Source organism: Marmota flaviventris, chromosome 14 (assembly GCF_047511675.1).
Source record: "Marmota flaviventris isolate mMarFla1 chromosome 14, mMarFla1.hap1, whole genome shotgun sequence".
NCBI lineage: Eukaryota > Metazoa > Chordata > Mammalia > Rodentia > Sciuridae > Marmota > Marmota flaviventris.
This window is the reverse complement of record NC_092511.1, coordinates 28,966,146-28,989,200: the sequence shown is the minus strand read 5'-3', so window position 1 is coordinate 28,989,200 and position 23,055 is coordinate 28,966,146. Positions and strand designations below refer to the sequence as shown.

The 23,055-nt window shown below is 37.8% G+C and overlaps 1 protein-coding gene, 1 long non-coding RNA gene and 1 pseudogene across 2 annotated transcripts; 2 read left to right on the top strand and 1 right to left on the bottom strand.

The window, feature by feature from the left end:
• The first annotated feature begins 2,259 nt into the window (after nt 1–2,259).
• On the top strand, nt 2,260–2,473 carry LOC114091019 (BBSome-interacting protein 1-like; annotated as a pseudogene).
• Nucleotides 2,474–3,100: 627 nt separating this feature from the next.
• Nucleotides 3,101–9,836, bottom strand: LOC139701780 (uncharacterized). Its single transcript, XR_011704327.1, has 3 exons — nt 9,685–9,836; nt 6,279–6,330; nt 3,101–3,253 (listed from the first exon to the last, which is right to left on the bottom strand). It is a non-coding gene; the product is annotated as an uncharacterized lncRNA (long non-coding RNA).
• On the top strand, nt 4,095–22,148 carry Sult6b1 (sulfotransferase family 6B member 1). Its single transcript, XM_027933414.3, has 7 exons — nt 4,095–4,293; nt 5,344–5,456; nt 8,962–9,051; nt 12,496–12,622; nt 15,882–15,976; nt 19,210–19,366; nt 22,018–22,148. Exons 1-7 carry the CDS (start codon nt 4,095–4,097, stop codon nt 22,146–22,148), a joined length of 912 nt encoding a protein of 303 aa, XP_027789215.3.
• The last annotated feature ends 907 nt before the right edge of the window (nt 22,149–23,055 follow it).

Sequence of the window (23,055 nt, the reverse complement as noted above, 5' to 3'; positions counted from 1 at the left end):
TCTCGGCCATTTACCCTTACTGTGGATAAGACAGGTGCTGAATGGGAGGGCGGGATTTCACATAACATGAGGCCCACCTGCGCTTGAAGGTGGGCAGTGCTAATATGTCTACTTTCCTGCCCTTTGCCTTCATCATACGTGCCAGACAATTCAGAGTTGAGTATGTGGAATTGCCAATTGACAGAATGACCTAACCCTGGGGAGACAAAGAATCGAGGTCACATTACCCATCCCAAAGAGGCCCCCAAATCCTCTTATAATCACAATATTACTTTCAGAACAGGATCCAGACCATTGTCTTTTTAAATATTTCACTCACCAAGAAGCAAGCAAACAATAATCATGTCTGAATCAATGTCTTAAATTCTATGCTAGAGGAAAACAAAGACTCTTTGTGTTGAATTGGATAATCCCACTGAGCCAATTTGCAGGAGACCAGTCCTATTCCTTTCTTTTCTGAGAGGGAGATTCTTAAAACACCTTCCCAACCACAGTGACCATCATCTCATTATTGTGTAAGACAATAAGACCTTCAAGAGGGAGTGGAATATACAAATATTAAGATACTCAGCTATTCTGATTTTTACCTTTTCACAAGTCAATTTTTTAAAAATAAATATTCACAGCCAGGCACAGTGGTACACACTTGTAATCCCAGCAACTCAGCTCACATGTTTGAGGTCAGCCTCAGAAACTTAGTGAGGCCCTAAGCAACTTAGAACCTGTCTTCAAATTTTAAAAATGGCTGGAAATATAGCTCAGTGGTAAAGCACCTCTGGGTTCAATCCTCAGTACCAAAAATATTTACAAATTTGATTATATTCAGATATTTGTTCCTAGCTAGGGACCCTCTTTTATTAGTTCTTTCCTCTTGTAAAATAAAGACAAAAATCTACTCTCCCACATCCACACCCTGCTCAGTAAACTACTTTCTGTTGACGTATATATAAGATTTCCTCAGTCCTAAGATATATATGTTTCCATATGTTACATTTCTGAAATTAAATGAGTCTTACAATTAGTGTAAACATTCAATGTAGTGTTTGGTCAAAATGTTGTTTTTAAATAAAATATTCTAGAAACCAAAAAATTTTTTTCCCTTGTGGTCATAAAAATCTTTCTCTTCAGAAGGTAAGTTCCCCCTCCCCCGGCCTCCAGTGAAAGGGCTGGTATTCTTGTTCTGAGCAGGTAAAGAAGCATCAGAAAACATACCAGCGGTGGGTGTGGTGGCTCATGCCTGTAAACTCAGACTCTCGGGAGGCTGAAGCAGGAGGATCACAAGTTCAAAGCCAGCCTCAGCAACTTGGTGAGGTCCTAAGCAACTAAGTGAGACCCTGTCTCAAAATAAAAAAGCAAAAGAGGGCTGGAGATGAGGCTCAATGGTTAAGCACCCTGGGTTCAATCCAGAGGCCCAAGGCGGGGGAGGGGGTGGGCAAAACCAAAAAGAAAGAAAAGAAAATATACCAGCACTAACAACTAAACCTGGGACTTCTGAGATCTCTCAATAGCTGCTCTTCTCACTAGTCTGAGCTGTCCGGCCTGCATTCTGATACCAGCTCCTCCAAGGGCTTTGCAAATTCCAGTTAGTTACTTTGACCCTACAAGCCTCAATCGGCCAATTGGTAATGAAGTAACACCAATTTCATAGGTCTGTTAGGAAGTTACCTTACATCATGCATGTCATCTCAGCAGTGTGGTAGAGGGTGTGGTACATGTAAGCGTTCAATAATGTGAGCTATTATGTTAACTGATAAACGAATGATTACAGCAAGGAAATGAGGCATACCCAGGAGTTAGCTTCTTAACAGGTTAGAATTGGTTTAGAGAAAGGTAAACGGAGTAAAAGACCATGCTCTTAGAGTTGGGGAGAAAAATGAAAGAAAGGTAATGATGTGGAAAAGAGAGTGAGAAGGAAGAAGAAAGGCACAATGTGTATTTATGGAAATTTTGATTTAAAAAGTTAAAAAGTAAATTTTGACCTAGCAATTTACTAGACAGGATATATAGAGTCCAGAGAGCTTCCTGACTTCCTGTCTCCAGCATGACACAGATTTTTTTCCTTTGTGTTACCCTGGGCAACAGCTGATTGGTCTGGAAGGGATGCGTCTTTACAAGATTATGACATTACATCATGTAGTTCCTTCCGTAGACTTTAGTCAGGAACTCTGACATCTTGATATTACCAGATTAGATGCTAAAACAGCAAGAAAATGACCAGAACTTGAGGGAAAAAAAATTAATGTATCCAACAATTCAGATATGGCAGAAGTGAAGTCAATGTTCCAGAAAATTCTTCCAAACCAAGGGCAGTTGTCTGGGGAATGCGTAATCACAATGGTGCTGTGTAAACCCAACTTTTACCCTTAAAATCTTTGACTCTGGAAAAACTGGAGAAAATGCAGCAAGCAGCACAGGATACAATTCACCAGCGAGAAATGTCAGAAAAAGAACACAGCAGCAAATAACCCATTGATGAGAACTTACCACAGGGAACACCCTACCTTATCTACCTACCACTTAATAACTAAAAAAATCTTCTGAGGCTGTATGCTGAAAGTAGTATTTAATAACACTAGTAAAATTCATAATTCATATAAATGAAAATAAAATCCCCAAGATTGGTAAAATTAGTGAATTTAAACAGTGGTTTGTACTGCCAGGTGTGGTGGCACACACCTGTAATCCCAGCAGTTTGGGAGGCTGAGACAGGAAAATCCCAAGTTCAAAGCCAGCCTCAGCAAAAAGCGAGGCTCTGAACAACTCAGTGAGACCCTGTCTCTAAATAAAATACAAAAAAAAAAAAAAAAAATAGGACTGGGGATTGGCTCAGTGGTCGAGTGCCCCTGAGTTTAACTCCCACTACCCAAAAACAAACAAACAAAAAACCAGTGGTTTGTGTTGACCACAAGCAGTTAAAACTCTGAATCAAATCTTACAGAAATTTCCTTTTACTCATGTTGTTAGAATTGCAAATTGTTCTTCATTTCTACTGCTATCAGTTTTATACTTACAGGCACAAGTGACTAATTATAACTTTTATATTCAGAGGATCTTTACATGTTTATTAAATACCAGAATTTGAAGATAAAAAAAAAAACATATACACTTCAGATGAAGACTTGTCATAGATGTGAGTCATGATTCTGTGTTCCTAGGTTGTCCAGTAGCCAGGTTTCCTCTGTTTTGTTGCTCTACCATCCTCTGAAATGATGTTTTTATCCAAATTAATAAGTGTGGCTCTCCAGCATCAGGTCTGCTATCCAGATGTGGGAAAGGAAATAGATATGAATTGGAAAAACCATCAACTTCTGTCTTAAGGACATGACCCAGAAGTTGGACATGTCACTTATGTTCACTTCCCATTAGCCCCAGGCCCACAGTAAGCTGTAAGGGAGGTGGGAACTGTGGGCCAACTCACCCAAGGGAACAGGGGAGAAGAGCTGCCAGGGAAACTGCTACAGAGAGCAGGATCTCATCCTAGAGACCTTAACCAGCAGGAGCAGAACCCAGAGGGCTGGAGATGGGGCCACATTGAGTTCTTCCCCTCATAGAGCAGTTCCCTCTATGAACCATAATGTTCTTTTGTTAATAGGTGAAGAAGAGACTTCTAAATCCATCGAGCCAATAAATGGTAGACCTGAGCCTGATGCCCAGGTTGTCCCCCAAGTTATTACACTGCAACCCCATTGCTTCCCTGTCACACTGACTAGGATGTGTGTGGAAAACTGCCCACCAAGAAGAAAACTGGGTTTCATTCTGTGGATGGCTAATAGGAAAATAGTATGCCTGATTCAGCTAAATACCTATCGTTAGATATTTAATATGTATTAATCCTCTATTAGAAGATTTCATTCTTACTTTCACTGGGCGGGTTACCTAGATGGTAATATAATCGGCACTCAGGGTTAATATTGCTTGATCCTCACACTGGTTTGCACCTGTGGCTTTCCTTTTGTTGAGGATGATATGTCAAAAGGGGGAAGAGGTGGATGAGAATTAAATGATGAATGGGAGGAGTTCTTTATTCTAACTCCATTAAAAGCAATCCCTGCACCTGGACAAGCACAGAGCAGATTCACTAGCAGGAAGTCAGCATGGCAGATAAGTCCAAATTTATTGAGTACATTGATGATGCTTTAGAAAAATCAAAAGAAACTGCACTTTCTCGCTTATTCTTCACCTATCAGGGGATTCCTTACCCAGTTACCATGTGTACCTCAGAAACTTTCCAAGCGATGGACACCTTTGAAGCCAGGAGCGATGACATTGTGCTAGCATCTTACCCAAAGTGTGGTAAATAGCCAATCATTTCCTGTAAGCGCATTTTTAACAATGAGTAGGTTGGAGGTGGGTGCAAGATAAAGTGGGATGAAGACAGTTCATCTTTCTATGAAGCTGGCTGGATACCAGTGAGGAGGGTTCAAGAAGGCTAAATACACAGGTGGTAAGATCAAAAGCTAGAATAGCTGGGTTTAAAAACGCCCAGTGTCTGAAGGAAGAGGTCTGTGTAAATGGCATGGTGGATGATGGGTGGTGGAAGTGTGGGGTGATGGGGCTGCAGAGGTGAAGCAGAAGGTGGGAAAGTCCAGTTGCCATGGAGCTTGGATAGTGGTAGAGATTTTCATCTTGGTTTTTGACCCAAGGCAAAAGCATGGCTGTTTCTGTAATTTATGTAATGATTTTTGGATCACTGGTTATTTTTCAGGATCAAACATGGATCCTCCAGTTTCTCAGATCATTTTTACAAAAGTCCTTTATCAACAGGAGGATGAGATATTAAGAGTCTAAATTACCCTTTTTTGATACCATCTATTTTTAATTCTTTGAACTGTTGCTTATTAAAGTCAGCTTCATTTAATATTTCTCTTTTTTGTACCCACTGCTGGGTTTTGATAAAAATCAAAATTATACACCCCCAGCACCACCAAAAAAAGAAAGAAAATTATATTCTCCTATGGAAAATATTTGTTAATTTAAGGTAAAATAATACATATGAGATATAATAAACAACCATTTTTAGAACAACTTTTTTTTAAGGACACATTTTAGATTCAAAAAGAAGCATGTCTCTTGTTAAAGGAGACATCTGAGAAATAACTTAAATTTTAAAAATAAATTGGATATTACACTAATATTAGTAAATGCTGTTTATTACAAAATGGTTTCTTTCTATAGCCTGAGTTATTTCAAACACAGGAGAACTAAAGCTACCCATTGGGTAATGGTTGGACGTTTTCTTTTTTCATTGTACATTTTCATTTTTATCATGAATGTACTAAACCCACATGCCTTTGTTATATTAAGATTCCTTAATGAGCTTTTATTTTCTGGATTTTATTATAGGTTCAAATTGGATTCTTCACATTGTCAGTGAATTAATATTTGCTGTTTCTAAAAAACAATATGAATGTCCAGAATTCCCAGTTCTTGAATGTGGGGACTCAGAAAAATATCAGGTTAGTACAACAGACTTTAAACTTGCAAAAAATTATCATAGAAGGATTTCTTCCTCATTGGAGATTCCTCAATGCTGAATTCTGTTAGAATAATGGTAACAATTGCTACAATTTATTGTGTGCTTGCCATATCCTCAGTGCTTTCTAGCTATTATCTGATTTTATCACTAAACAACCTTTATTACCATTTCACAAACAAAACAACTGTTAGAGATTTACCTAAGGTTAAGAGGCTAATAAGTACCAGAATTTGAACCCACGCTTTCTGATTTGAGCTCTTAAAGATTACATTGCATGCTGGGCTCAGTGGCTCACGCCTTTAATCCCAGCAGTTTGGGAGTCTGAGGCAGGAGGATCTTGAGTTCAAAGCCAGCCTCAGCAATTTAATGAGGTGCTAAGCAACTCGATGAGACCCTGTCTCTAAATAAAATACAAAATAGGGCTGGGGGTGTGGCTCAGTGGTCAAGTGCCCCTGAGTTCAATCCCTGCACCTCGCCTCCAAAAAAAAAAAAAAAGATTACACTGCATAACCATCCATATTATTATTGTTATTTTAATGTAGTGGGGGAAAGTAGACTAAGAAACCTCTGGAAATGAACTGAAATTAAAAAAGCTTCACCTCTGAAGACACAGACAAGGGCAGGACACTATGGGAATCATTTTTGGTCTTTTCCTCACAAGACATTATTTTTTATTTCCCTATCTCAATTATGATCTGGTGTTTATGTTTGAGGGATGGGAAGGGGCCAAGTGATAGCTTAGAGACTAGGTCACTGCTGTGTAGGAAGGCATTAACAACTCACCCGACCTGGTATTTCTCACCTTTCCAATACTGGGACTTGGGTGTGAGTCAGGATGTTCTGCTCCCTGGCAGCTTAGGGAAGGCAAGAAAGTGGTAGAAGTGAGGACATACCTGAGGACCTTAGTGCTTACACAGAACAGGAGTGAGGAGGAGCATCCTCTCCCTGCCCCTGGACACATCAGAATGCAGTGGGAAAGATATGCTGTATTTAAGGGGACCACAGTCTCAATAAAACTTCAGAAGTGCTCACCACCAAATCTCCCACCAGGCAGACAAAGCTGTTACTATAAAGAAAGTCATTGGACTGGGACTTAGGGAACAGCTCCTGGAAAGTGACTGAGACTCTTACCACGATGACAAGTACAAACTTTAGAAATTGGACCCTAGATAGCCCATTTCCATGGATTGGGCCCAAGTAGCAGAAATAATTGACCGGGAGTGGGGTGGGGAGGCAAATGCCAAGTCCTGGGTCTGGTTGGTGGCAAAGGAACATCAGGAGTCATCAGAAGGACTAGCAGGCACATCAGGCCTGCAGGTCCCACACCTGGGAGGGTCATCTGCACTAAAGGACAATTGGTGGAGGCTCAGTCAGGACAGGTTCAGACATGCAGGCAGGATGGGTGGACAGGAGATTTAAGAAGCTTTTTTTTTTTTTAATTGGAAAAACCAATGAAAAATCCCATTAACTTCTCCGGGTCCTTGCAAAACCTTTCCCCTAATGACCGTGCTTAACATCAACCATTTGAAATGATGCTAACACATGTCTAGCTTTCCAGTTTTCTCTTTTAAAAACTTATTATGTGGGTCACAGGTCATCTCACTTGTTGTTATACACCTTACTAATATAACCTTTCTTACTGTATTTGCTTGTGTTATTACCTATCACTGAGATAAGCAGGTTCTTCTTAAAATTGAAATAGGAGGGTTGGGGGTATAGCTCAGTTGGTAGAGTGTGTGCCTTGCATGTACAAGGCTCTGGGTTCAATCCCCAGCACCAAAATAAGTAAATAAAATTTTAAAAAATTGAAATTGGGTTTGGGATGCTGAGTCATAAGTTTTCACATTTTTTATTGTTTCTCTAGGAAAGTCTATTTTAATTTCCAAACAAGTAACCTCAAACAAATCTTTTCAATTTACAGAAAACCTTTCTAGAATGCATATATTTCCTGAAACAAAATAGTCTTTACATGGCATAGTTTGGCTATACTATACATTTTCATAAACACAGTATTATATAATTATCTAATTTTGTGGCAGTTAACTGTCATTTTCCCTGGGGATATATTTCTAATCCTTTGAATAACCTTACTATCTCTCATGTGTCACAGTGTGATTTGGGGCCATGTAATTTAGTAGAAACAGTACTCTATCACTTAATCTGAAAATTACCACCTGTGTAATTTTACACAAAGCATTTAAAATCTCAAAGCCTGGTCTTAATCTCTAAAATGGGGGTTTCAATATCTACTTGAAAGGATTGTTGTGAATGAATGTAAAAGTACTTCAAATACTAAAAAGTACAATTTGATGTAAATAAGATATGATCACTGCTAATCACCACTTGGACCCAATTGTTGACTTAAATATTGTTGACTTAAATATTTTCCTTTTAAAAATCTCATTTTTTACTTCCCTTCTTGAGTTGAGGTTTGTGCTAAATGTTTACAGAAACAATTGGCTACAAATGTTCAAATATCATTTTATCACTTGAAAAAAGTAGGTGTACCATAGCCATAGCAAACAGAGTGACCGCTAAACATGTGGAACTTAAACATGAAAACTTAGTGTCATCCCCCACCCACACCATGACATGATCTAAAGGTCTGATTTTAAGTTAAAACCCTTTATCCTGGCAGATTAAATAGAAAACTTGATTTCCAAAATTATCAGTAGAGATACATAACAGAAAAAAATCAATCACCAGGGCTGGGGACATAGTTCAGTTGGTAGAGTGCTTGCCTCGCATGCACAAAGCCCTGGGTTCAGTCCCCAACACCACACACACACACACACACAAAAAAAAAAAAAAAAAAAGAATCAATCACCTTATAATTCTCATACTGACAAGAATTTCTTTTGTAATATATTTCCTAGATATTTAAGTAATTCTTTGGACTTTCAAGTTCTGTTGGATTATTTATTTATATATCTATTTTAGTTGTTGATAGACCTTTATTTTATTTATTTATATGCGGTGCTGAGAATCACACCCAGTGCCTCCCACATGCCAGGCAAGTGAGCTACAGCTGAGGCCCAGCCCCAGCCCCCTATTGGGATATTTGCATGGAAATTTAGTTGGTTAAAAAAAGATCTAGATGTTAAAAATGGATTTACAGAAGCTGTGGGAAGACTTGAATATTTCCATTAAAAGAACTTGAATGTGAAAAGCTCCAAATAAGTGAAAGAGAGGATTGCAAATTGTAAACTGTCTTGAACAAAAGAAATTTGAAACAACTGTAGAAAAAAATAAACAAAAAAATATTAAGCAACAACAAACATTGGAAATTAATAGGCAGGATCCAGCAAGGACATTTTATTGAATTGCTTGCAGGGGGAGCAGGAGAAATGAAGAAGCAGTGATAGTGGTGCTTGAAGCTCTTAGTTAGATACCACACCTAGGGGTGATTCAACACACACACACACACACACACACACACAAATGCACGACACCTGCTCTTTCATCTTACTTTGTATGTTTTAAAGAGAATGAAACAGTTTCCGTCACCAAGGATTTTGACAACTCACCTCCATTATGACAAATTACCTGGATCCATCTTGGAACATAAAGTCAAGGTGAGTGTCCCTTCCTACTGGTATTTGAATTTGCAATTTTTATGTGTATATATTGGCTGGGTTTTTTTTTTTTTTCCATTTGTTTTTACTGTGGTACCAGGGAAGGAACCCAAAGTCTTGTATATGCCTGAAAAGCACTTTACCACTGAGTTATACTCTAGCCCCGTAGCTATTAGCTTTTTGAGAAACATGATGAGTTTTCTCATAGAAAGCTGATAATCAAAATGTGAAATTTAGTATTTCTTTTGCTGTTGTTTCTTTTTTCAGATATATTTGCTATGGTTATGTTCAAGTCCAATGCGTTTTTGACTAAGATATAAGACAAATGCATAGAATGAAAGGTGTAGCATTTTGTAATCTGTTTTATACAATTAGTAGATTTCAGAACCCCACTAGACTATTTTAGAGTGTTTAACAAAAGAATACAGCCTAGTAAGATGAGCAGAAATTTTCCTTTGATTATTTCTGGTAAGCACTCCTTGCCTGAGATCTGAAACTATTTTATTTCTGCATTTCACACATAATAACAAATTTCATGCCATGCATGCAGAACTATTTGTGCTTTGGCTAGTCTGATCATTTGTTGAAAAATCTTGATTCGTTAATCTATTTCTTATAATTATTAGTTCTTACCTGGTCCTTTTTGTTTTCTGTTCCCTGGTCTCCTCCTGCCCCATTCTTTTTTCTTGGTGCCTCTTTTCTCTGTCTCAGAAGGTAAGAATTAGAGTGAGTTAAAAATCAAGATTTAAACTTTTGAATGCCACAAAGAAGAATGGGAAATAGTGAAGTAACGTCAAAGAAAGGAAAAGAAAACAGTTGGGTTAAACTGCCAGGGGTGAGAGACAAGAGGAATAGAGGAGGAAAGAAGAGTAGGATGGAAAACATTAGGAAAGTGGGGACTAGAATTAGCCACCTGTGGCTACAATACAAGAATCCTGGGAGCCTAGAATTGGAAAATACCTTAAAAATGGTCTACTCTATTCCCAGTGGGTGTTTTAATTCCATTAAGTGATTGTCTGGACCAAGACTGAGCACATCCAATTATAAATCCTCTATTCCCTAAATTGTACTAAGCCAGCTTTGTACAACTCTGTAAAACAGTTTTTCCTTATGTTGAAAATCTACAAAATTAGAAATAATACTTTAACATACAATTTTCTGTTTATTGCAGTTAACATAATCACAAATCTAGTTGGCCTTTTTTTTTCCTCTTAATGATTTCATTACAAACAGCTGAAGTAATTTATAATGCATTTGGTCACTTTCTTTTCTTTCTCTCTCTCTCTCTTTTGTAGGGGGGAGGGTTACTGGAGATTGAACCCAGGCTTTGCTCTATTACTAAACTACATTCCTAGCCCTTTTTACTTTTTAAAATTTTGAGACAACTCTGGTCAAGATGTAGAGGAGACCGGCCTTGGATTTGAAATCTTCCTGCCTAATAGCTGGGATTACAGATGTGCACCACTGCACCTGGCAGAGTGACTCTTCAAAAGGATACAAGGGCGGGGCTGGGATTGTGGCTCAGAGGTAGAGCGCTTGCCTAACACGCATGAGGCACTAGGTTCGATCCTCAGCACCACACAAAAATAAAGATATGTGTCCACCTATAACTAAAAAATAAATATTAATAAAAGGATACAAGGGCAAGAAAAGAGCAACAGATGGGTTAAGAGGTGGATGCTTAGGATTTGTCCATACTCTCGCCTATTGGCTTTCTCAATTCAAATTCCTGTCTTTGTGAAATTATGAATTACTGCAAACCAAAGTGTTCAATGAGTGTCAGTTAAAGCCTCAAACATAAAATCCTTCAAATGACAAGAATATACTAAATTTGGATAGGGGGGAATGGTAAGCTTTAAATCAGAGTCAAAACCCCAGCCCATTTATCTCTATTCAATTTTACCCTGTTATGGCCAGCACAGTGGTCCACCCTCTTTTAATCTCTGCGACTCAGGAGGCTCAAGCTGGAGGAATGCAAGTTCAGGGCTAACCTCCATAATTTAGTGAGTCCCTGCTAAAATAATAATAATTTAAAAAAAAGAAGCTAGGGTGTAGCTCAGTAGGAGAGCACATGCCTAGCATGTGCGTAGCCCTGGGTTGATTCCCTGCACGGGAAAATTTTTTCCCAAGTAAAGGGACTGACCCAGGGCTTTGCACATGCTAGGCAAGCACTCTATCACTGAGCCACACCTCCAGCTCAGGGAAAAAAATTTATACTGTTAGCATTAGTTCATTTTTTTTAGATGCACAAGGTGTTTGGGGATCCTATTTCCCTCTCAGTTTCATATCATCTACTGATTTGATAGAAATAGATCTGAATCTTTAGGTCAATCACCCATGAAATTGTTAACGATGGTCCTCTCAGGATAAAATAAAATTCAGATAGGTTTATATTCATTAATGATTTAGCCTCCTTTGCACTTGAGTACTGGTCAGCTTTATATGCCTAATTGCTCCTGCTTCCCACTGACGTTCTATTTTCATACAAGCAATCAAAAGCAACTCAAATCTATTAATTAGAAACCATGTCCAAAAATCCTGCTCTCAGCAGTGCCGGTATCTGAGTGGACCCAGGTTGCCCCCTACTGGTCACTGCCTCCTCCTTTATGTTGCCTTGAATCTATTTAGCCAGCTGGAGAAGCTTGGCCTACAGGGAGGTCAGAATTGCAATTGGAACTTTGCACCATCTGTGTCTCCCACACGTTCTGTAAGTGTAGTCACCTGAGCTCTTCTGTGTGACCTAGAATACCCAGAGTTTTCACCAACATGCTCAGTGACCTTCTCCAGAATCCTTGGTTTGAAACACAAAGTATCAGATTGGAAGCCAGAATACTGGGAGAGCCGCCAGGCACCTTACCACAATATTTGATTCTCTTTCAATTTGCTCTTTACAGTGTTTATTTGGCTTTTTATTTTCATCCAAAAAAACTCTGTCATCGTCAGAGAAGACAGAAGGTGGCAATTTAGTGGTTCTTCTTCATCTACATCACCGTCTTGCACAAACCTCATACCTTGGTCCCCAGACAGTGCGCCTTGCCATTCTTTGATCTTCTCCACCAGTTCTAATCTTAAGGTCTTTAAAGTTATTTTGCAATTTTAATTTTATTTGGGGGCGTAGCCTTTCACAGGATACTCCTGTGACTCCTCTGGTGCATGTGCTCTGTTTTCCTTATTTCTATCATCTGCACACACGTTTTTACTTTCTGAAGTCATCCTTAGCCAAGGCCCCCTGCGACCACATCCATCTTCCTTGCCTTCCTCTTTCTTCCTCCCCTCTGCCCAGGCTTCCCCATCTGCGACTTCTTTCTGTCTGTCCTTCTTTCTCTCTCTCTAAACACAATTGTGCAAAATATACATCTGGACACAATGACACTGCTCTCCCTTTCACTCTTCCAATGTCCAAAACGTAGACCTAAATAAATTAACTTGGTTTTCACTCCCCAGATATTGGTGATATTCCGCAACCCTAAAGATACAGCGGTATCTTTTTTCCATTTCCACAATGATGTCCCTGATATTCCAAGCTATGCCTCTTGGGATGAATTCTTCAGACAGTTCATGAAAGGACAAGGTATGGCTATTGGTAAAAGAATCCTCCTTATTTCAAAACCGATGACCACCTATATATGAAAACTCAAAGGTGTTTTAGAGTAAGAAAGAAACGTTTTAGGTAGATCCAGGAACTAAAAAGTTGCATTCAAATGAAGTTTTATAGCACCACTAGTTCTGGGCATCAAGAAATTACAATGCATTACTGATTTAAAAATAAGCTGGACAATTCGTATGTTGACTAGGAGTATTGAATGGCTATGGAACAGGGGGTGGGACAAGGTCTTTAATGGAGTCACGTAGAAAAGCATTTCTAGTTCAGTCTCTTAATCACTAGGTAACACAATGATAAAAACCAAAAAAGATTTTTTAAAAAACCCTGACTCAGAGCAGCTACGTGTAAGACATTTGTTTGCCAGAAAGGAAGTAAGTTTTCATTAGAACGTGTTAATATTTTACCTCTGGTCATTTATAATCACAGTTTGCTAGTGTCTACCAATCCTTCAGGCACTAAATTAAGTGTCTTATGTGCATAATTTCACTTACATAACAAACCATGAGTAAGGCCCCATTCACAGATGATGAAACTAATCAAAAAAATTAGATTATTTGCCTGTGGTACCACTTATTATAAGTGGCCAGGAGTACAGTGGTGGAACAATAAAGACTTTCATTAATAGTATCTTCTTTGAGTCTTTGCAGTGTAGTAGAAGAAAGAATTGACGCCAGATGACCCTAGGGGAGAAGTTTTGTCAGTTTACTTTTTAAAAAAATTTTTTTATTTAGTTTTTACTTTTCGGTGGACACAACATTTTTGTTTGTATGTGGTGCTGAGGATTGAACCTGGGCCACATGCATGCCAAGCGAGTGTGCTACCGCTTGAGCCACATCTCCAGCCCTGTCAGTTTACTTTTAAAGAACCATTTTCCTTCTTTCTTGCTTTCTTTTCTTTCCTTTTCTTTTTTTCAGTACTGGAAATAGAGGCCCACTATCACTGAGCCATACCCCCCAGCCCTTTTTTATTTTGAGACAGGACACCACTAAGCTGCTGAGGCTGGCCTCAAATTTGTGATGTTCCTGTCTTAGCCTCATGAGTTGTTGGGATTGCAAGCACGCACCACAGCATTATGTTATTATATAGAGAGAAATGATAATTACAGTCAAGCAAATGAACACATGCATCATGTTACATAGCTACTTTTTTTTGTATGTGGAGACAGCAGCCAAAATCTACTATCCTACCAAATTTTCAGTGTACAGTGTTATTAACTATCTAGTCCTCATGCTGTACACTGGATCTCTAGACCAATTCACAACTGAATAATTCAAAACTGCATACCTACAAGTTTATACCTTCTGATCTACATCTACCCATTACCTCTCTCCCTCACACCTGGGAAACACCATCCTACTCACTATTTCTTTTTATTTTTAGTTATAGATGGACATAACACCTTTATTTTATTTATTTATTTTTATGTGGTGCTGAACCCAGTGCCTCACATGTGCTAGGCAAGCACTGTACCACTGAGTTACAACTCCAGCCCCCCTACTCTCTATTTCTATGTATTCAACTTTTTCTAGGTTCCACATTAAGGTGAGAAAATATAGGTATGTGTGTATGTGTGTGTGTCTGGCTTCTTTCAGTTAGCAAAATGTTCTTCAGGGTCATTCATATTATTAGAAATAAGGACTGGGGATATAGCTCAGTTCACCTAGTGCTTCCCTCGCATGCACAAGGTCCTGGGTTCAATGCCCAGCTCCAAAAAATAAATAAATAAATAAATAAACAAACAAACAAATAAAAGGCACCATGTATTTCTTTGTTAAGGCTGAGTAATATATAATATGTATATATTATATGTATACATTATACACACACACACATCAACCAAAAGGACTTTTTAAAAAGGTGATCAGCACAGAAAATGCTATAACATCCCACTTGTGTGAACACTGGGCACAGTGCTGGCTCCCAAGCAAAGATTAAATATTGAGATTGAGAAGAGCAGAAAGAAAAGCCCATAAAAGGTACATAGGAAGCACCATTAAGAATGCTTTGTTTTGGGGCTGGGGTTTTGGCTCAGTGGCAGAGCGCTTGCCTAGCATGTGTTAGGCACTGGGCTTGATTCTCAGCACTACGTATCAATAAATAAAATAAAGGTCCATTGACAACTAAGAAAAAAAATTTAAAAAAGAATGCTTTGTTTTGTCTTTGTCTTCACTAAGACTGTACAGATGCAGTTAACGCAAATCTGAAATGTCACTCAATTAATGACACAAGAGAACAGTCAATGATGAGAAATTTGTTATGGGTGGGGCAACGTGTTTTAGGGAATCTTTGTCACCCTATCCATTCTCTTACCACAATTAGTTGATTGGCAGTGATAATATGTGGCAGTGATAACTTGGATAGAAGCTCTGCCTTGCACATTTCTTAGATGCAACTTATAAAGGCAACTGAATGCACTGGAAACATCAGATTTGGAATGAGAAGGCCTGGATTGGGCTTCATCACTTATTATATAATAATAATTAATATTGGACAAATTACGATAGATACCAGTTACTAAAAGTTACTACATGTCAGGTGGCATGACAAAACCCAGTATTTAACTTTAATTCTCACTATAATTATTAAGGATAATACTGGAGAAAAGTATTATCCTCATAGGATAATATTCTTATTATCCCCATCTCCTAATGAAGAAAGTAGAAGCATGGCAAGGTTACATAGCCATTAAGTAGTAGAGCTCAAAAATAAACCCAGATTCACATGACTTTATACCTGAGTGATGTAAGCAAGACATTTGATCTCTCTGAACTTCAACCTCCTTAATTGTAAAGTGAAGATACGTATTCAGCCTTCAGGAGGTAAGACAGTATAGAGAATTCTGTTTCGCATTTTTCTACCTCCCTTAAGCAGTACCAACTCTGTTGTCAGACTGACTGAATGATAGCAATACCTGTAGTGTACTAATGGTGTGGGCTTAAAGTGGTTACTTATCCTCTCCCTGATTTTTTTATGCACTGAATGTGTAAATATGCTTTTTCAACTGTGAGTTTTGTGAAAAATAAATATACTTAAGTATTGACAATAAAACTTTAGCATTTAAATTGAGATTCTGTATATATGTAAAATACCCACCAGCTTTTGAAGACCAGAATATAGAAATAATATGTCTGCTTTATTAACAATTTTTAGGGCATAAATTAACTATCATTTTACCTCAGTTTTGTAAAATTCCCTATATATGAAGTCTTTTTCCCTGTGTTTTTAGTTTCTTGGGGAAGCTATTTTGATTTTGCAATCAATTGGAACAAACACCTGGACAATGAAAATGTTGAGTTCATACTATATGAAGACCTGAAAGAGGTAAGACTATGCTCATTGATATTCTGGAGCAAGACTTATTATAAGTTACAATGTGCGGCACATATTTACCAGGTCTGGTTGTATGGTCAAATATGATATTCAATTTTAAAATATTCCAAATATGCAACACACTACTAGAAAACAATCTAACCATACATAAACGCTTAAGTTGTTACTTAACACAAATAAAACAACACTTAACAACTTAAGAGTAACTGATTTATTCTTTCTTCATAATGGATAGTCCAAATTAGTAATGGAAAAAAATTAGGTTAGTGTCAGTTGATCTAATTGAACATGCATTTGATTGTGAATTGATTTTTTTCCAGCTTATGTTATTTTTATTTCTTTGTCTATTTATTTTTGCAATACTGGGGATTGAACTTGAGAGCACTCTACCACTGAGTAACATCCCCATCCCTTTTAAAATCTTATTTTAAGGGCTGGGGTTGTGGCTCAGTGGTAGAGCACTCACTGAGCCACTTGCGAGGCCCTGGGTTCGATCCTCAGCACCACATAAAAATAAATAAATAAAGATATTGAGTCAAACTACAACTAAAAAATAAATATATATTTTTTAAAAGTCTTATTTTAAGACAGAGTCTCATTAAATTGCCCAAGTTGGCCTCAAACTTGCCATCCTCCTGCCTTTTGGGTAGCTGGGATTACAGGCATGCACCAGTTACTGTTATTTTTAAAAAACTGTTTACTCAACATTGTTTTGGTCTGAGTGATACATCAATCTCAGGCTAGACAAAGTTCAGTGCTTTGGAGGAGCTTACTTACCAGGAGAAGGACGGAAGACAGAATGATAAACAATAAATATAATGAAATTGAAAATTTGAAAATGTACGTAATATGTGAGGAAAAAGAACACACATAACTGGTTAAGAAAGATTAGAAGTGCCAGCGGGTGGGGGATTAGAATGCTGCACAACTCCCCGTATAAAATAAGGTGGTCAGTTGGGTTCCTATGGGGGGATGTGATCTGAACAAAGCTGAGAAGGAGGTGAGGGAGTGGGCCAAATAGGTAACTGGAGGAAGAGCTTTGCAGGCTGAGGAAATCAACCAGAGCAGAGTCCCTGATTTCTTCACATGTGATTAAGGTACAGCAAGAAGGCAGCCAGGCCTAGGCCAGTAGAAGAGAATCGAGAGAGTCACCATGAGGGAGGAGTGAAATCATTAGGACAGCAGGACATTGAAATGACTCCTGCTTTCCTCTGAATGGAAAGGGAAGCCAATGGTGTGTTTTTAACAGGATCATTTTGGCTGGTATGTGAGTATAGACTGGAGCAAAGATAGTGCAGAGAGACCTGTGAAGAGGCTACTGCCCTAATCCAGGCATCTTCCAGGGAAGATGGAAACTTAGGCCAGAAAGGGGCAGTGCAGGTAGGAGAAGTGGTTAAATGCTGGATAAATGTTGAAGGAAGAGTCAATAGGATTTTCTGGTGGATTAGATGGAAGAGAAGATGTGGAGAGAAAGAGGAGTCAAATAAGACTCCAATGCCATCATGTGAGTCGGAGATGGCATTAGGTGAAGCAGGGCTGTGGGGAAAATCAGAGGTTTTGTTTGGGGCATGATAAGTTTAAGTAAGATGGTTATTAGCCTAATGAAAAGGTCAAGTAGGCAGTCGAGCATAAAAGTCTTGAATACAGAGAGTTGTGAGGTGTAGATAAAATTTGGGCATCACTGACACACAGATGGCATTTAAGGCAGAGATTTCATACCTAGGTGTAGAGAGAGAAAAGAGAAGATGACCGAGAACTGAGTCCTGGAGATGGCTGATATAAAGAATTTGAGAAGAGGAGGAATCAGTAGAGAAGCAGTTAGTGAGGTAGGAGGGAAACCAGAGTCCTGGATCCTCAAGGAAGAAAGTGTGTCAAAGGGAAGGGAGTGTGTTAAATGCTCCCTAATTTGAGTTCACACTATTTTCCTGAGATATTCTTATCAAAAGCACATGCAATTTAATCCACCTTTTCTGTTTATAGGATGCATTTATATTACATGGAAGACATTTTAAGTTAGTCTTTTCTGCCTCTAGTTTAAAATAATGCTTCTGGAACTTGTGCTTCATAGACTAGCAGTGTTGCCCCAGAATGTTAGTATTTCTTTTTTGGAAATTGGAAGGAGGTTGTTTGTACAAACAGATTTAGGAAGTGCTATATTACATAGCCAGCTCCTCTGGAGAGCCACACTGTAGATTGATCGGTACATTAAAGGCTCTGAGAGAGTCTAAAGAAAAATGATCTTGCCTTCATTTATCTCAAGGATTTTATACGAATTTGACCCCCATCACCTTTCTTTTTTCCCTCCATGAAACGTCTACAGCTGTCTGACAGTACATTAGCGTTTTGGAGAATACAGTTTTAAAACCTGTTTTAGAATATTTATGAATTTACGTCAGCCAGACACAGTGTTGGGTGGATCATGATTTACATGGTTAATTAGACAAGATAAATTTCAAGATTCTTTCAAGGTTTTTCCTTTTTTTTCCCCCTAGTACAGGGGATTAAACTTGGAGGCTCCGATATCACTTAACTACATCCACAGCCCTTTTTATTTTTTTAAATTTTATAATGTATTTTTTGTTGTTGTTGTAGGTGGACACAATATCTTTATTTACCACTGAGCCCCAGCCCCAAGCACCCTTTTTATTTTTGGAGACAGGATCTTGCTAAGTTACTGAGGCTGGTCTCAAATTTGCCATCCTCCTGCCTTAGCTCCCTAAGTCACTGGGATTATAGGCATGCACCACTTTACCCAACTCCAAGCTTTTATGACTTTTAAAATTAGACTTATTTGGTGGAATTAAACATTAGCTACAAATAGGATTCTGAAGAAAGATTTGAATTAAACTCATATAAATACATTTGTTTCCTTGGGTGGTCTAAGCTGATGCTTTTTAATACAATGGATATCATCCTACATGAAATTCTAATCTACCTAATTAATGCTACTATCATTATTTATATTCTAAATAGTACAATCTAGTTCAGTGAGTGTCATAAATTGAAACTACAAAGTACAATCAATATAGAATATATTATAATGATATCTTGAATACTTACATAAAAGTATCAAAGAAATCTAAGAGAGAAGCAAATTAACTAGGGAGTTAGACTTTATAATCTTAATCCACTCTGATTAATAAACTTAATCCCCTCTGAGTTTCTCTTTGCACCAGTTTAATTTCCATGGAAAAATATTTATCCTTTAAATTTTGTATTTTCAGAATCTGACTGCTGGAATAAAACAAATTGCTGAGTTCTTAGGATTCTCTGTAACTGGGGAACAGATTCAAACCATCTCAGCCCAGAGTACTTTCCAAGCGATGAGAGAAAAATCTCAGGAGACGCATGGTGCTGTTGGCCCATTCCTGTTCCGCAAAGGTAAACTTGCTTTCATTTCTGGGGTATCATGTCACTTGGGGAATAACTTTGCACATAACAGGCAATCTCAATAATTTCATTTTCAGTAAGACAATTGCATTTTCCTCTTCCACGATAAGAAGTCTGGAATAGGCAGTGCAGAGCTGTTTAACTGGCAGCTCCACATAACCTTTTATTGTACCGAGTGCCTTCTGTCTTTCTGCTTGTCACCTGTGATGACACAGAGAGCAGCTGTACTCCAGCATTGCATTCAAAATCCAGGCAGCAAATTGGTGCAGCCAATATGGAAAGTAGTATGGGGATTCCTTGGAAAACTGGGAATGGAACCACCATTTGACCCAGCTATCCCTTTCCTCGGTCTATACACAAAGGACTTAAAAACAGCATACTACAGGGACACAGCCACATCAAAGTTTATAGCAGTACAATTCACAATAGCTAAACTGTGGAACCAACCTAATTGCCCTTCAGTAGAGGAGTGGATAAAAAAAATGTGGCATATATACACAATGGAATATTACTCAGCAATAAAAGAGAATAAAATCATGGCATTTGCAGGTAAATGGATGGAGTTGGAGAAGATAATGCTAAGTGAAGTTAGCCAATCCCAAAAAGACAAATGCCAATGTTTACTCTGATATAAGGAGGCTGACTTAGAGTGGGGTAGGGAGGGGGAGCATGGGAGGAATAGACGAACTCTAGACAGGGCAGAGGAGTGTGAGGAGAAGAGAGGGGGCAGGGAGTTGGCAATGATGGTGGAATGTGATGGACATCATGATCCAAAGTATGTGAATGAAGACATGAATTGGTGTGAACATACTTTATATACAGAGATATGAAAAATTGGGCTCTACTGTGTGTAATAAGAATTGCAATGCATTCTGCTGTCATTTATTTAAAAAATAAAATCAATTAAGAAAAAAAAAAAGTCCAGGCAGGTTGAAGGAAACATCAAGGGAAAGAATCATGCGCATTATCTGAATGAACCCCCTTTAAAAAGAGCTTTCTGGAGGCGCCATTCAGGGACTGCTTACATTTCATTGATCACCTCTCTCTCTGTAGCAATAGTTAGAAAATGTGATTTAAACAACAACAACAATAACAACAAAACCTGGGCACATTGTTACCCAATTAGAATCAGGATTCTGTTTAAATGTAAGAGAAGAAAATGAGTGTTGGAGAGACAACTAGGTGTCCCTGACACAGATGATTTATTGAGTTTCATCAAAGTACTCTAAATTCTTGTGCCGGTCTTTCTTTTTTCTTTTTTTTGCATATAATGCAATGAAAATATGTTATAACAAAACTTAAAGGCAGCACATGTAACAGCAAGGACACCTGCCAACATTGGGCATTTGATAGTCTATTAAACATATTGTTGGGATCAAATTTCATAATAAAAAGGATACGAAATCCCTAATTTATTTATTTATTTTTAGTTTTAGATGGACACAACACCTTTATTTTGTTTCTTTTCTTTTATGTGGTACTGAGGATCAAACCCAATGCATCATATATATGCTAGGCAAATGCTCTACTGCTGACCTATAACCCCAGCCCCAAAATCCTCATTTTACAAATGTAGGAAAGGAGTCAAAGCTATTACTTTTCCTTTGTTACATAGCTAATAAACAATGGAGTCAGGAATAGAGCCTCATTTGCATTACTCTACTATACATTTTCAGTTGAAGACCCATTTTAAAAATCCAGTATGAAAGGAACGTTAAACACAAACCTGGCTTTGGTCTGATTCCTAACTACTCCTAATTTTTATGCCTTATTTTATTAGCTTTAAGGAGGGGAAAAATTGAACCTTTCTATATATTGTTAATCAAATACTATTCAGGATAGAAAAATTCTGAAGTCAACAAAGTAAAAGTTTTAAATATTTCTGATTTTTTTTTGTAGAAAATTCACAGCACAGAAAAAATGTGGAAAAGCATTAAAACATAACACAAAACCATTTACAAAAGTTGTCAAAAGTTTAAATGTTTCCCAACAAAGGCACATTTTCTCCCAGTCTTTTTCTGTTCATGTTTTATATAGTTGACATTTGTAAACAGTTTTGTGTTTTATTTCATTTCCTTAATATATGATAAGCCTTTCCTTGTGTCATGAAACCCTCTATATCAACGTATATTTCAAAGGCTATGCAACATAGAACTTACAATTTCAACACAAACCATCAAAAGATCCTAAAGATAGAAATAACATACCCTCATGGTAGGTAGAATTATTAAATTTTTGCAAAATTTTCAGTATCTTAACCAAAACCTGATAAAAATTGCTACTTTTCAAAGGGTATTTAAAGTATTTAAAAGACTTTAGAGAGGAAAAAAAATTAACCTCACAAAGTGGAATTTTAGATCCCAGACATTGTGAGAGGAGTGGTGGTAGGACATCATCGATGATGAATCTTTTCTCCCCCACTGATGTCACACCACCTTGCAGGAGCCCCAGTGGATAGTGTTCATTTTACAAGGAAAATTATATTAGTTTTTAATGCTAATTTTTTTCATGTGTTCATTTTCACATTTCAAAGCTGAAATACTGCATGCACAAAAATAATAAAATCAGGTAGGGCATACCTTAAAACCATGAAAAAAATATTCTAACAGATGTCTGGGTCTGCCACGTTTTTTGTGTTGTAGGTGAAGTTGGTGATTGGAAAAACTTGTTCAGTGAAACTCAGAACCAAGAAATGGATGAAAAATTCCAAGAGCTCTTAACAGGCACTCCCTTGGGAGTAAAGCTGAAGTATGAATCATATTGCCAGGCTTGATTCTGGCCAAGTCAGCAGGCCTGAATGTTTTCTTTTCCTTAATCATAATTGAATTTAGATAATTATGAAAAATTCAAATAATGATAACATTTAAATCCGAATAATATAAATTCAATAATAATGATAATATCTGAAGTCTTTGAGCGCAAATTTAAGTTTGTTCACCTTTTGAAGAAAAGGTCCACTTATCTGTCCCCAAAGGACACTACTATTAATGTGTTATACTGGTTTCTTTTGCGGGGAGGGGGTATACGGGGATTGAACTCAGGGGTACTCTCCCACTGAGCTACATCCCCAGGAGATGGGGTCTCACTGAATTGCTTAGCGCCTTGCTTTTGCTGAGACTGACTTTGAACTTGTGATCCTCCTGTATGAGCCTCCCGAGCTGCTGTGATTACAGGTGTGTGCCACTGCACCAGGCTACATTGGGATTTTAACTTCCCTTGTGCTCTGAATTCACAAAAGGGCATTAGTAGATACTATCAGAAACATGCCTAGATCTGTGTTTGAGCATAGATGAAGAGCTCTTCATGTGATGCACCATTTTTTGTACTTTCCTTGTAATTACTCTTACTTTTTCCCACTGTGGATCAAAGCACTGGTAACTCTTCAACTTACTGTTGGGGAAAATTTAATTCTGACTCTGTATTGACATTAGTTGAATAAATGATATTATGTTTGATTCAAGAAAAATGCACTGCTCAACTGCTCTGTGTATATCACTGCAGAAGGCCATATGGAAGCTGTCAAGAAACTTTATTTTTCTATTGAATACATTAAAAATTTTTAATTTTTTAAATTTATAATTGAATTTATAATTTATATGTGGACACAATATCTTTATTTTGTTTATTTATTTTTATGTGGTGCTGAGGACTGAATCCAGTGCCATACATGTGTGAGGCAA